This window comes from Calliphora vicina, chromosome 4 (assembly GCF_958450345.1).
Source record: "Calliphora vicina chromosome 4, idCalVici1.1, whole genome shotgun sequence".
Classification (NCBI taxonomy): domain Eukaryota; kingdom Metazoa; phylum Arthropoda; class Insecta; order Diptera; family Calliphoridae; genus Calliphora; species Calliphora vicina.
The window spans coordinates 105593653-105608201 of record NC_088783.1 but is presented as its reverse complement, the minus strand read 5'-3'; the positions used below and the strand labels follow the sequence as shown (position 1 = coordinate 105608201).

The window sequence follows — 14549 nt, the reverse complement described above, 5'->3', positions numbered from 1 at the left end:
AATTAAATAATTATAGAAATTTAGAAACGAATTGATAAATGAAAAAAAAATTTTAAGGCAAGCTTCTTCAGTTCAAGTTTAAATTTGAGCTGTACGACAAATCTCCCATAAATTCGATGTTGAAAGTGCCCAAACAGATACTTATTTGAACTGAACTGTTATGGAAATTTATATTTTAACATCAAGAGTCAGGTAACTCCTTATTAAAATATTGGCCATTGTTAGCTATGACCTTTTCGCATCTTTCTGGCAACATATGGATTCCGAGTCAAAAGAACTGCTCATCTTTTGAGGCCAAGAATGAATCAAATCAATTTTGGATACTCTGTTCTGAAGCGAAACGTATCCCAGAGAAAGCATTCTGCATCGATCGAAACAAATATTAGGTCTTGAGGTGTGAATGAGGCAAATCTTCCCAACCACTTCTTCATAAATAGTTTTAACAGAAATTGGAATCAAGCCAATTTCGAATACTCTGCTCCAAAGTGAAGGGTATCCCAGAGAGAGCTTTCTGCTTCGATCGAAGCAAATAGAAGTCGGACCGGGCCAGGTCTGGACCATGAAGAGGTAAAACTTCCCAACCACTTCATTCTAAATACTTTTTAACTGGTTTTGCAACATGTGGCCGAGCGTTGTCATGATGGAGTATTACGGTTTCATGTCTGGCCGCATATTCTGGTCGTTTTTCGGCTCGCTTCAAACGAATCAGTTGAAGTGTGATGGTCTGGTCTGATTTCAGCAGCTCATAATAGGATAGGACCCTTTTTCTCCTACCAAATACAGATAATTACATAAGCGCCATGGATGTTTGGCTTTGGTGTCGATTCGGCTGGTTGGCCAGGCTTCATATACGATCTCTTATGCTTCGGGTTACCGTAATGGATCCATTTTTCATCACTAATAAAGTTTCAGTGCAAAAATTATTTTCTTTTAAAGCGTTCAAGCAGCATTTCAGACATTCAAAGGTCTCTCTGCTTCAATTCGTATGGTACCCAATTTCCCGGCTTTTGGATGAATCCTGTTGCTCGTAAACGTTTTGAAATTGCTATGATTTATCATGATTCGGTGCAAAAATGATTTTCTTTCAGCAGCATTTAAGACATAAAAAAATCGTCTTTCAGGGTATTTCAGCTTCAATTCGCATGGTACCCAATTTTACTGCTTTTGGATGAATCCTGCTGCTCGCAAATGTTTGAAATTGCTGCTTATTGTAGCTCCCAATGATTTAGCAAGCTCTTGTTGAGTTTTACAACAATCTTCATAGAGTAATGCCTCCTATTCTTGTTCTTCGAACTGTTTTGGGTAACCATGGCGATCTTTATCGTTCGTATCAAAATCACCACTTGTGTTCCAAAGACCTCGCAAATCCAAAGAAGTCATTGGGTTACAAATAAGCCCATGACCGATAATTTATCAGTTCGATGTTTTAAGACTTAAGTTTTGTAAAAGATTGACCTTGTAATTAACTTTAAATGTGAGGAAATTACAAAGAGTTGTTAGGTCTGCAATTATAATTATGGATTGGCCGTTCTTCACTGCTCTAAAATATCAATGAAATACGGGGTTGAATCAGACTATCATTTGCTTTGTAAAATTTGGTTCGTTTTAAAACCATGGCGACATGTTAGGATATTTCGATGAATCACAGAAAACTTCATAAGTTTAGCTAACCTATGAAGGGGAAATAAAATTGTTGAGGTGGAAAAATAGTTGAAAATATCTACAACGAACTGGTTGCATATTATTCCGTTTGGACTTTCTTCGCTTCTCCAAAGACTCAGTGTAATGTTCAGGTTTTCAGAAGAATCATACTACCAATTTCTTCTGGAGCTAACATGTTTTGTTTGCCGCCTTTAACGTTATTAGATAAAGAAGTCTGAAGCAACACTAGCTTCTTTTTTAAATATCCCTGCATCTATTGACTTTCGGGATCATATGGATATAAGTACGATTCCCCATATTTCTTGATCTTATGGAAAGAATACTTCAAAAGCAAGGCGCCTGAATTTTTCATATTATTGATGTTTTTAAGCCTTGTAACTTAAAACGCAATTCTGAATAATTTTCAATACAAATTTTATTTAAAAATTGTTTAAAATTTTCAAAATATCTCAAATATTATAAAAACTTCCACATAAATCCCATTTAATCACACATCTGGCAACACGTTTCCCCTAAACACACACTCCAGTTAACTCAATGATCTTAAAAAAAAACACAATTTACTCTCCTTCTCTCTCTATGACTCTTCTTATTGACTACTCTTTAACTCATTGCTCAAAATTACTATAAGAATTGAGTGAAGTAGTGGCGCAATTTGAATTGCGTTTTCAGTTGAGTGCGGTTGTTCATAAAGAGAAGTTTTGATAAAAACGATAAAGCGAGTGAAGTGATAAAATAAATAAAATTTAAATACAAACAATATTGAAAGTACATACATAATTAAACGATACATATTTTAGAAAGGAAATAAAATTTAAATACAAAAAGGTCAATTGGAATTTTAATATATAAAATGATTTAAAGGAAAATAAAAAAAAATATTTAGTAAAACTAAAACAAGGCAGCTACAAAATTTAGTGGTTTAAATAAGTTGCACAGCCAGTTTTTCATTTTGGATACACAGTGTGGATGGGAGCATCTTAAAGTTTTTATTTGTAAAGTGTAAAAGAATTTTATGGAAACAGCAGTAAACGAGAGAGCAAAGAAAATATATATTTACAATTAATAAGTAAATAAGTTAATTCATAAAAAATTTAGTGAAAAGTGGCCATAAAAACAAAATTGTTTCCAGAAATTAGAATTAATTGTTAATAAAAAGTAATTTCTTAAAATACTTTTTTATAATAAGTGAAGTTAACTTAACTAAACCAAAAAGTGTTGCCATATATTACCCTAAATTATAATCATATAAAATCTAAAATTTAACTATTAGTAAATTTGTGTTTTGCAAAAATTTTAATTGAAATTTTAAAAATATGTGGCATTTTTTTTCATAACTAACGTTAAAAATTCAAACTAAAAGAAAATGTTGCAGTCTTTGGATACTTTATCTTTAAATCGTTCCAATACCTCTTTGTCTTCTGTTACACCCTCTACTCCCATCACCATAACTTCATCAGCATCATCGGAGGAGAAACAGCAACGTAGAAGGTCTACATTTTATGTGCCCTTAGTTATAGAGGACGACGAACCAGAAACTTCCTCAAATTCCGCCCAACAAAACGACGAAGTTGATAAAAGCTCCAATAGCGGTAGTTTGTCCAGTTTAGCTAGTCATTCTACTAGTAGCAAGGATTTTAAAAATTCTAGCAATATCAGTTTAAAGAAATCCTCTTCTACCATTTTGAAACCCCTTAATATTAAACAGAATTCGGGCTCTCCTAGAAGTGCCACCACCTCGGTAAAGGTAACCACTTTATTGTTTGAAAGAGCCAATAGTACTTTGGGTTTTAGCACCACATCTTCCAACTCCTCTAACGCTTCTTCGGGCTATAGAAGTGGCAGTTCCAAGAGTTCTAAGAAAATGGCTCCTCCTTGTGGTTTCAACTGGAGTTTAACGGGAGTCACTGATGACATGTCTGCCGATTTGGATGAGGACAGTGATGCAGCAGAATTTATTATAGCCATGCATAAAAATAAAAGCACCAAAACGTCTCCTCTCAATACACCTTTAAAAGAAACCACTTCTTCCAGCTCATCTTTAAGCAGCACCAAAAGAACTAGCAAGACTTCTTTAAGTTCGGCAAAGACCACATCCACCAATCGTTTGAGTTCCATAAGCAATAAATCTCTGCTACAAACCACATCTAACAATCATTCCACACCCATAGCCAAACAAAGAGCCCAGTCTCAATCTACAGCACGCACTAAACGCTATGGCATAGTGCTTAATGGTCTGGATGACAGCAATTCTCCTCGAAGCTCTTTGGGTTCCGCCATATCTGAACAATTGGCCACCACAGAGGCCCGTAAATCCTCTAGTTCTTATAAGAGCTCTAACTCCTCCAACAACAAATGGTCTTCCCCGGCTCCGCGAACCCAATTCAATGAGGAAAATGATATAGTGGTAACCCCCAGCTCCAATACAACGTCATCAATTCATAGCACACGTAATAATAGTGGCTCTCAAACAAACCATAAAACCAATACCAAACAAACCCCTGTAAAAATGAGAGACAACAGCCATAACTCGGCTCTTAAGTCAACACCAACAACGCCAGCAACACCAATACAAAATTGCAATAATGAATACGATGATGACGATGATTCAGAGATAAGTCGCATGCAGACCAATACATCGACACCCATTAAAATGATGAAATCACGCTCGCGTACGAACATCTTATCAGTACCCTCATCGTCGTTGTCGTCGTCGTCTACCTCTATGGCGTCTAAACATCTACAAAGCTCTGAGCAAAATCTAATCAATGTCGCCAAAATAAAAGCTTCAACTTCGTCGTCTACCCATACCAAACAAACTACCCATACAACCACCACCACAAACATTACAAAAACAACGCAGGGCACCAATATTGTTACCTCTACACCTTGTGTTTTGCGAATAAAATCGAAAACTTTGCCGCAAAATCTATCGCCCTCAGTTGCTTTAAAACAAGGTGAAGCATTAGATCACGCCGCTTCGTCGTCCACCGGTTCTCACACACAAAATAATTCAGCAAAAACTAAAAAATCGCCCCTGGAAACTTCAGCCTCATTGAATCGTAAATTTGGTGGCAGTCAGGCGTGTCATTTGAATCGTGATACTGCAAAAAATGCCAAATCAAACGCGGTTAATACCATTATAACAACAGCTTTTCCACCCAAGAACTTGTTTCTGCTGAAATCCACACCAAAACTAACCAATTCTATGTCGTCTTCCTCGGACAATTCGCTGACCTCACCGCCCGCCAACAATCCCAAAAACTATCCACCACATCCCCATCAAATAACTTCACCCGCCAAGAAATCACTGTCATTCATACGTCGCGCTCATTCAACCAAATTGTCGCGCAGCAATTCGCTTCTAAAGTCCATAGCTTCGCAACATCAACAGCAAATGCAGGGCACCAATGGCAGCATTAATTCCGGCACTGCCGGCTCGGCCTTCTGTAGCGGCAGTTGGGGCAAAGATTTCTATATGCAATATGATGTGTGCCCTTTGGCGGTGGATGAATTGGATTCGTATTTTCGCGCCGAAAAGTGTACGGAATTGATACGCGAACGTTTTAAGATAATCGATGTTATGGCCGCGGCTAATGAGGAGAATTGTTCGGCTACGGATACGCTGATACAGGATAATTCGAATGCCTCGTCGATGGGAGAGGGTACTATACGTAATATTGATAGTAGCTGTAGTAGTCCCTCGGATAAGGAGCAGTCGCAACACGAACACAATCATCATCATCACCATCAGCTGGATGATGATGATGACGATGATGCTGGACATCATTCGGGTAAGTGGAAGTTTAAATTTAAGTTAAAATTTAGATTTTAAGATAAATTATTCACAATTAGGAAGTTTTAACCGAAATCGTATGGGTTCTTTTAACATTTTCTTGAAATTTTGGTTTCAACACAGTCTCGTAATAGAAAACTTGAATCTATTATCTGATGACAAGAAATCAGACAAGTTTTTCTTTAAAATCTAATACTACGTTCTTAACGAGGCTTGTATTCCTACGAATTTTCTCAGAAAATGCATGATTGCGAGTTCTACAGCCATGGAATAGGAGATTCTAACAGTCAGAAATGGATGTCAGTCGAAGGGGCCTTTTAATTTGTCTCGGGAATCACAAGAGTATTAGACAAAGCCAAAATAGTTGGATTTTCATGATCAGTTTCAGAACTTGACAGTAAGAACAAGCTAAACTTTCTTCCAAAGTATTATACTGAATTGCTCACAATAAGAAAGAGAATTTTTTAGGTCTAGCTGATTTATTGGGAGAATAAAAATGTTTATTCCTGCAATGAATGCGTTTCGGTCTTATCGCGGTTTGTATTGCTACGTCTTGTTTCGGGAATCTCAAGATTATGGAAAAAATTAATCGATTTTCTGCAACCACTAGCGTCGTGAAATAGGATATTCCAATAGTTTTGCCATTTTTTTCAGATACGGATGATTTTGACCCCCAAATGAATCGATATTCTGCAACCACTTAAGCCGTGGAATAGGATATTCCAATAGTTTTGCCAGTTTTTTCAGATATGGATGTCAGTCGGGGGGGGGGATTGACCCCCAAATGAATCGATTTTATGCAACTTCTAGAGCCGTGGAATAGGATATTCCAATAGTTTTGCCAGTTTTTTTCAGATATGGATGTCAGTCGGGGGGATTGCATTATTTTGACCCCCAAATGAATCCATTTTCTGCAAGTACTAGAGCCGTGGAATAGGATATTCCAATAGATTTTTCAGATATGGATGTCATTCGGGGGAGATTACATTCTTTTGACTTGTCGCTTGAAACGTCTCAACCCATATAAGTTGTAAATTCGTGGCATGGAAGATTAAACCTTACTAGAATCGTATAGAGGATTACATTCCCCATTCTAAAAATCTCCTCCTCCTAGTATAGCATATTCAAATCAGATTTTTAGTTTTATCGGGAATAAATGGGAATGCCTTCAACATAATTCGATAAACGGTAGAGGATTATACTAAAAAGGTAGAGTTAGACCTGTCGATTACATTCCATAGAGGATTACATTCCACAGTCTATATGACTCCTCTTAGCTAACACAAACTTTGTGCCAGTACAGAAAATTGTTGTCGTACTCAATTTTAATGTTTTTCTGATTAAAATCTGTAAATTTCACTAGTACTGGAACAGACCTACAAATGGATTTAAAAAAACCCAACCAAATCATGTTTAATATGGAGCTTAACTGTAACTTTTAAATCCAATTGGGAGTTTTATGTAAAATAGAAAACCTTCAAACTATCAAATTGAAATCTCATGACAGAATATGCACTTAATATATTTGGAGAGGGGATATTTAGAAAAGTGTTTACGTTTGAAAAACATTTAAATTGTCAGGCAACTATTTATACTATAAATAAATATTAAAAATCCTTAGAAATTCTTCAACTAAAAAGTTAACTAAATTATGGTTTATAAAAAATGTTTAATATAATATTGTTTATTTTATGTACAACTTATTTCTTTATTTATTTTGCTACAAATCATTAATAATCGTCACATTTGTCATTAACTGTCATTTGATCTTTGTTTTGTCATTTGTAAACTTATCTACTCTATTTGTCAATAACATAAAGACATCTTCACTCTAATATCCAGCCATTCATCTATCACTTGTTTTATTTCTAAAGAAATTTCTATGTTTGTAAGACATTTATTTTCTCCAAAATAATAAAGAAAAACAAAAATCTATTCTAATCTCCTTTTAAAATTTGTGATAATTATTTACGTCAAATGTAGCTGTCATAAACGGCCATATTGGAAAGGTTGAATTACATGTATGGTTTCTTTTTCTTGGATATTTTATTTCTGTATTTATTTGGGTTTAAGTTCGTTAGGTTTGTTTTTTTTTATCAGCTTCAACAAAAATTTAACCTTCTCCAGTGATTGATTAACGAAAATTTTACAGCAACAACAAGTTATTCATGGAGTGTACATACGAATACAAATAACAACATCTTTAGAAGAAAACAACTTTTTTTTTGGTTGTTATTGTTGTTTTAGTTACTCATGTTTATTATTTTCTTTACGTTATTATTTACCTTTTCTCTGTATACATTACTGCACGTTGTTCTTTGTTTTGTTTTTCTTAACAGTTTTTTCTTCTTCTCCAGTTGTTGTTGTTGGCTTTAATAATGATAAAAAAATGGTTGTTAATCAAGGTAGAGCAACTATCAATGAGAGAGGAATGAATGGTGTGTAAGAGAGGGAGATAGCTGTAAAATTTAAAGCAAAACAAAACAAAACCACAAATAAGATACAGTGGATGCATAAAGGAAAACAGTGGGTTATTTTTAAAGAATTTGGGGAATATTATCAAAAAGGATTAAGGGGATTTATAAAAGTTTATTAAAATGTACACTAGTTTAGTATAAAGGTATATTTAAAGGGGATTTCATTAAAGATTAAAAAAGTATATATTTTTGTATCGTTTTAAGAATTTTTTTAATATTCCTTTAAACTCTAAATATTTTGTTAAGTGTTTCTTATTAATTTTTTTTATTGTTTATAAAAATTCATTAAATATTGTTATTAATTCCCATTAATTTTTCTTTTTTTTTGCAATCAATTTATTAATGATTAGATAAGAATTATTTAAGACATTTGTATTCAATTGAATAATACGAAATACGTTTGTAATTTAAAAAACAAAAGTAAAAATAAACACATCATTATTAAACATTTATTAAAAACGTAATAACTTAATACTCAACAAAATTTATTGAAAAGTTTTTTTTTCATTTACAAAACTATTTTATTTTTTGTTTTGTACATAATTTTGTGGGTAATTTGTTTGTGGAGGTTATTTTTGCTATTGTTACTTCTCAGACCTACTTTTAAATTTTTTTGAAAACCATTTACTCTACTTATTATAACTAATTTTTTAGTTTTTTTTGTATTATCTGTTATGCTCTTTCCCCTGCCTCAATTTGTTGGTTACATTTATTACATTTAAGTTGTATTTTTTGTTATTTCTAAACAATAGCAATTCGTGACCAATATTTTTTTCGATTTTTTTGATTGCATGTGTAGTTTTGTTTGAGGTGTTTGAATTTTTGTTTAACATTACATTACAAATTATTGAAGTTTTTAGAAGAAAAAAAACAGCTTAATCAGGTTATAGAATAATAAAGGGATTATAAGTCAGTATTTTTTAACAAATCATGTAAAATAATTTGAAAAAAATGAGTGGAAAATTAATATTTAACCTGTTATTTATTCAAAATAATGTTTATTTCCCAAATCTGTGCTTAAATAAGTATTTTTTATAACTTTAATCATTTAATTGATTTTATTTTTCTTGTCCTAATTGTAACTACTGTGTTTACATTTTAATACTATTTTTTGCAACCCAGGAATCTCGTGTAAAGTTAACTGCGTGAAGTTAACAGTACATTTTCATGTAAACAACAGGGTTGCATGTAATGCAAATAAACTGCTAAAGCCACCTAAGAAGGTTGTAAATAATACTAATTCAAGTGCTTAAATGGTTTAATTAATAAATAATCAAATAAAACTTAAATAAGCAAACAATTCAAAGGTATGAAAAATAAATTATTTGTTAGAAAACACTTTCGAATTTCTTAAGACAGTTATTTAAAAATTAATTTATTTTTTAACAAAGTCTTTATTGAAATCTTGAAAATATCAAAAAAGTTTTATTGAAAAAACCTCTATTGTGTACATTTTTATAATATTTAATTTATTTTGTTTACATTTGCCATTTTTCATTATTGTTTATATTACAATTTTGCTAAAATATTTTAGCATTAGCTTTCAGTTTTGCTATTTTATTGCAGTTATTTAATTGTTTATAATAAATTTATTTATACTTTTATTTTGTATCTAAAACACATGTTTGTTTACATTTGCATTTCATGCAAAATATAAAAATTTCATCTTTGAATAGCAATTTATAATAACGAATTTAAATTAACAACTTTCTAAGAACAGCATAGTATTGAAATTAACAAATGAATCATTAATAAACCAGAATTTGTTTAAGACGCAAAAAAATTGTGCAAAAAATTTAATAATTTTTTAAACAAAAAAACCAAAACTTGTTAAAAATATAAAGAGAAATACGATAGTGATTTTTTTCTAAATTTAAGAATGAAGTAATTAGAGATTATTTATGGCATTTAAATTGTGTAATATATTAAACCCCCTTTTTGGTATTTTTTTTTTAATTTTATCAAACAAAAAATTGTTTTTGTGTTAAGCTTTTAATTTAATTTTTGTTTAATATTTTTCTGTTATCATTTTCTTTTTTGTTTTTTTTCCCAAACATGCATGTGTAAATTGTTTAAAGTGCTTAAGTTTGTAAAATTGTAGGTCAGTGTGAAATTTGAAAAAAATAAAAAACTGCTTATTTGTAAAAAGAGAGGGAAAAAACTGATAATTAAGCGGCTTTTTTTTGTGCAATATGTTTTTAATAATGAATATGAATACTATAAAATTTGTTAATATTTTTTTTTTTATTTTCATGCCGCCCTTTAATTTAAAATCAACCAAAAAAAGATTATTTTTTTGGAGTAAAATTTCAATATCATATTTTTTGTGTTAACTCTACAATTGGTAATGAACGAATTCGATTTATTTAAACTTTCAGGACCGCACTGAATTTCTGAAACTGGGAAATAAAACTGTTTGAATCAGGTTTTGTACAATAATTATCAAACTCTTCTAATGCAATGAATATTTATAGATAAAACAGGTTTTTTAAATCTAGAAATGCTCCTAAAGCTTCTACAATTAATTTTGTTTTTAGAATTTTTTAATAAAATGTGTTTAGTTATATAGTTTCTTTAAATTATCTTTATAATTCTTATTAATCACTCAAAATGTTGCTTCTTTTTTACTCCTGTTATAAAATAAGTTTGTTTTTTTAACTTGGTTCTTATTTTTGGTAATTTAGTTGAATTTAAACCCTCTCTTTATTTAAACAACTGTGTTTACATTTTAATACAATTTGTGCAACCCTGTGTTTGTTGAGTGGCGTAAAGTTAACAGCTAAAACAGAAAAAAAAACAAGACAAATTGTTATTTTGTTATTACAAAGTTAAAACCATAAATTTTTTGCATGAAAATGTTTCTGTTTTACTCCTTTTATAAAAAAAAGTTCGTTTTTATAACTTAGTACTTATTTTTGGTAATTTAATTGATTTTAAACCCCTATTCATTATTTAAATAACTCTGTTTACATTTTAATACAATTTGTGCAACCCTGTGTTTGTTGTGTGGCGTGAAGTTAGCAGTTAAAATAGTATAAATTGTTATTTTGTTATTACAAAGTTAAAACTATACATTTTTTGCAAGAAACTGTTTCTTTTTTACTCCTGTTATAAAAGAAGTTTGTTTTTACAACATAGTTTTTATTTTTGGTAATTTAATTGATTGTTTACATTTTAATACCATTTTTGCAACCCTGTGTTTGTTTTACGGCGTAAAGTTAACAGTTCAAACATCTAAAACAACAAAAAAATAGGATTTTGTTATTAAAAAGTAAAAACTATAAGTTTTTTGCATGAAAATGCTTAATAATCTCAAAAAATTTACAAAAATGTTTAAAATGGCATTAAAATTTATACTTCTGCTTTAATTTTTCATGTTTTTCGATCTTTACTAATGTTTATTTTTAAATTTTAAATAAATCTTTGTAATAATTTAAAACGTTTGCCAGAAATTACAAGATAATCTTCAGAATATCTTTAAAAATCGTTTTTATTGCTCCATAACCACAAAATTATATCCCAAATATGAAGATTTATTTGGGTTTATAAGCCAGAAGAGTTTTAGAAAAATTATTTTGACTTAATGGTTTTAAATAAAATGCGACATAACCATAATATATTGAAAAATGCTTAAAACTCCCATTATAATTTGTTATATTTGTAATTATTACAATGGGATCAGATTTGAATGGATCCAAGTGAGCTGCTTGAGGAGCTGCTGCCCATGGAACCTAATTATTTGTTAATTCTCTATGTTAATCAATTTATTTTTGATACCTAACCATTTAATTAGTTATTATTACCCTTCTCTTTGTTTTAACTACTTTGTTTATATTTTCATACCATTTTTTACAACCCTGGGTGTATTTAAAACCCTTTTTTATAGTTTATCAATTTATTTTTGATTCCTAACCATTTAATTAGTTATTATTACCCTACTCTTTGTTTTAACTATTTTGTTTACATTTTCATACCATTTTTTACAACCCTGGATCAATTGTTAAATTCTCTACGTGAAGTTGACCTTTCATTCTATTACATACAATAACAAACCTGAATATAATGTTGATAGTAAACAATGAAGTCTCAAAATAGTTAAAATGTTTGTATTTAAATTGGAATTTGTATTTCTGTCTTAAATTTTAATGTTTCTCGTACATTTCTTATGAGTTTTCTTAATGTTGAAAGCAATTTTGTAATTTTCTCTAAGATTTTATTAATTTTTTTTAACAAAAATCTTCTAAAATCAGTTCTATAGATTAAAATTGTAAGTGGGTGAGAAATTAGAGTTTTTTATAGTACAATACAATTTTATCACTTCCTTTCTATTATTATTAAGTTTTTTGTTTATATTTTAGTTTATTATCATTTTAATACGTCTTTATTAGTTTCTAATCGCTAATTTGCGTGATATTTGAAACTTAAAGTTTCATTGTTTGTTTATTTGATTTCTTTACAAACTCATCTGGGCAAAATGAAAACATCAAGGTATTAAAAAATTATCTATAATTTATTATTATCTAGCTAAATATAGCAATAAAACAAATAAAAACTAACAGCAGTTGAAAAAACGTGAGGTTTTCATAAGCAAAAGTAATAATTAACAAAGCTAGAAAAATAAAGAAAGAAATCTTTAAGAAATTTAAAAAAATGTTATAAAACAATTTATTAGAAAATATTGTTGATTAATAATTTATTAAAAGTTATTAATTAAATCTTTAAAGAAAACTGAAAATTTTAACTTTTTAATATTGGTTTTTCCTCAAAAAGTTATTAACATTTTTATTTCGAGGTAAATTTAATTGTTTCCATCATAGTTCTTAATTTTAATCATTTAATTCATTTTTATTAGCCTTTACTCTATTTTAACTACTAAGTTTACATTTTAATACCATTTTAAGCAACCTTATGTCTCTTGTTATGTTGAGAGCGTAAAGTTAACAGTGCATTTCTGCTTGTACCGTAAGCCTGCATAAAATGTAAACAAAATTTAACAGCAAGCAATTGAAGGCTTTAAAAGAAGTCATTATTCATTGTTATAGGTCTGACTCATGTGATTAATAAATAATGGGGTCATAAAAGAGATGACCAAACAATTTAAAGGAATAATAAATGTAAATTAATAGTAATTGAGGAGGGGACATTATTCACAAGATACAAACAAGTTTTAAATGAATTTAAAGACTTCTTAAGAGACTTTTTAAGAATTCAAAAGAAATGTTTCAGCTATAAGAAAATTAAAACGTAGAAATTAATTATAGCAGGTACCTGTTTTCAATAATTGTGAGAATTTTTACCCTTAAAAGCAGGTATTTTTATATATTTTTTTTCAATACTTCCTACAAAAACCAGTTCTTTTGTTTAAAACACCCTCAATTTTTATAAAGATAAAAGTAGTAATAAACAAAATTATTGTAAATTTTTTGTATAGTTTTTAATTTAAAGTTCCGCTTACATGAACAACTTCCTTTACAATTGAACAATTGAGTTAAAAAAAACACGCACAATTTAATAATAGCGAGACACTAAACAACCCCTGCTTTAAATACTTCCGTTTTTGAAGTACAACTTGAAATAAACATAATTTTTTTTGGGGGGGAAATAAATCAATTGAATGAACCAAACAAAGAATTCATAATTTCTTTAATAAAACTTGTTAAAAATTCCTTGAAAACCTGTTAAAATTTGTTTAAAATTCTCCTGTTATGAGAAATCCATTTTTTTGTATCTCATGACTCATGTTAAACATTTTATGGTTTCATTTCAATTTAAATTTTTTTTGTTTCTTGTTTTCTTAGCTTCAACCGCTTAAAACTGGTTGGCTTGGCTACTTTTAGATTAACATCAAAACTATATTAGAAATTGATTTTTTTTCTTCAGTTTGCTGTTCAAACTCCCATTAAATCTTGAGATGTTTATGGCGGATTTGTCTTTCATTTTATTTGTTTTTTATGTTATTTATGCTCTTGAACTATAATTCAAGCATTATAGTGATTTATTAAAGTTTTATTTATATAAAAATTTTTAATTTTTGCTGGTTTTAATCAATATTAATGAGCTACTGTTTGAGCTTAGTGATTAAACAAGTGAAAACAGGTGAAATTTGTTTGGTGAAGCAGAGAAATCATAATAAATTCCAAATGTCAATAGTTTAATTAAAATTTTAAAAGTATTTTTAGATAAATCTTTCATTTGCTTATGAATTTATTAAGTAATAAATCCTTTCTAATGCAAAATTCAATTTGTAGCTGGTCTCCACGTAACATAAATCATGTAACATTAATTTTATGTTAATATTATAAGGAGAATACTCATGTTATGTCGCAAAAAATCGTATGTCTTAATAACAAATCATTGCTAGTGTAAATCCTCAATAATAAATCTTTTAAATCCATTAATTAAATGTTTAAGCGTTTTTTTTTTATTTACTGATTACAAAAATTTCTCTTGACATCTCCAAAAATAATGATAAAATGTTGGTCATTGGACTTTCCTGTCTTAATGGTTGCTTTTATAGCGGATAATAACAGCAGGATTATTTTTTTTTAGCTTCCTAAGAATTACCACAAAGAGATTTGTAATCATATACCCAAAAGTAAATGAATCATTTTCGC

The 14549-nt window shown here is 29.7% G+C and overlaps 1 protein-coding gene across 3 annotated transcripts in view; it reads left to right on the top strand.

The window, feature by feature from the left end:
- The first annotated feature begins 3001 nt into the window (after positions 1–3001).
- The window catches only part of raskol (Ras GTPase-activating protein raskol), a 68795-nt gene continuing 57247 nt past the window's right edge, over positions 3002–14549 (top strand). For 2 of the 3 annotated variants that reach the window (XM_065509768.1, XM_065509767.1), the window contains exon 1: positions 3002–5456. In XM_065509768.1, coding sequence (XP_065365840.1) covers positions 3029–5456 — 2428 coding nt within the window. In that variant the 5' untranslated portion in view covers positions 3002–3028. The remainder of the gene's footprint in view (positions 5457–14549) is intronic. The other variant, XM_065509769.1, reaches the window with a different exon arrangement.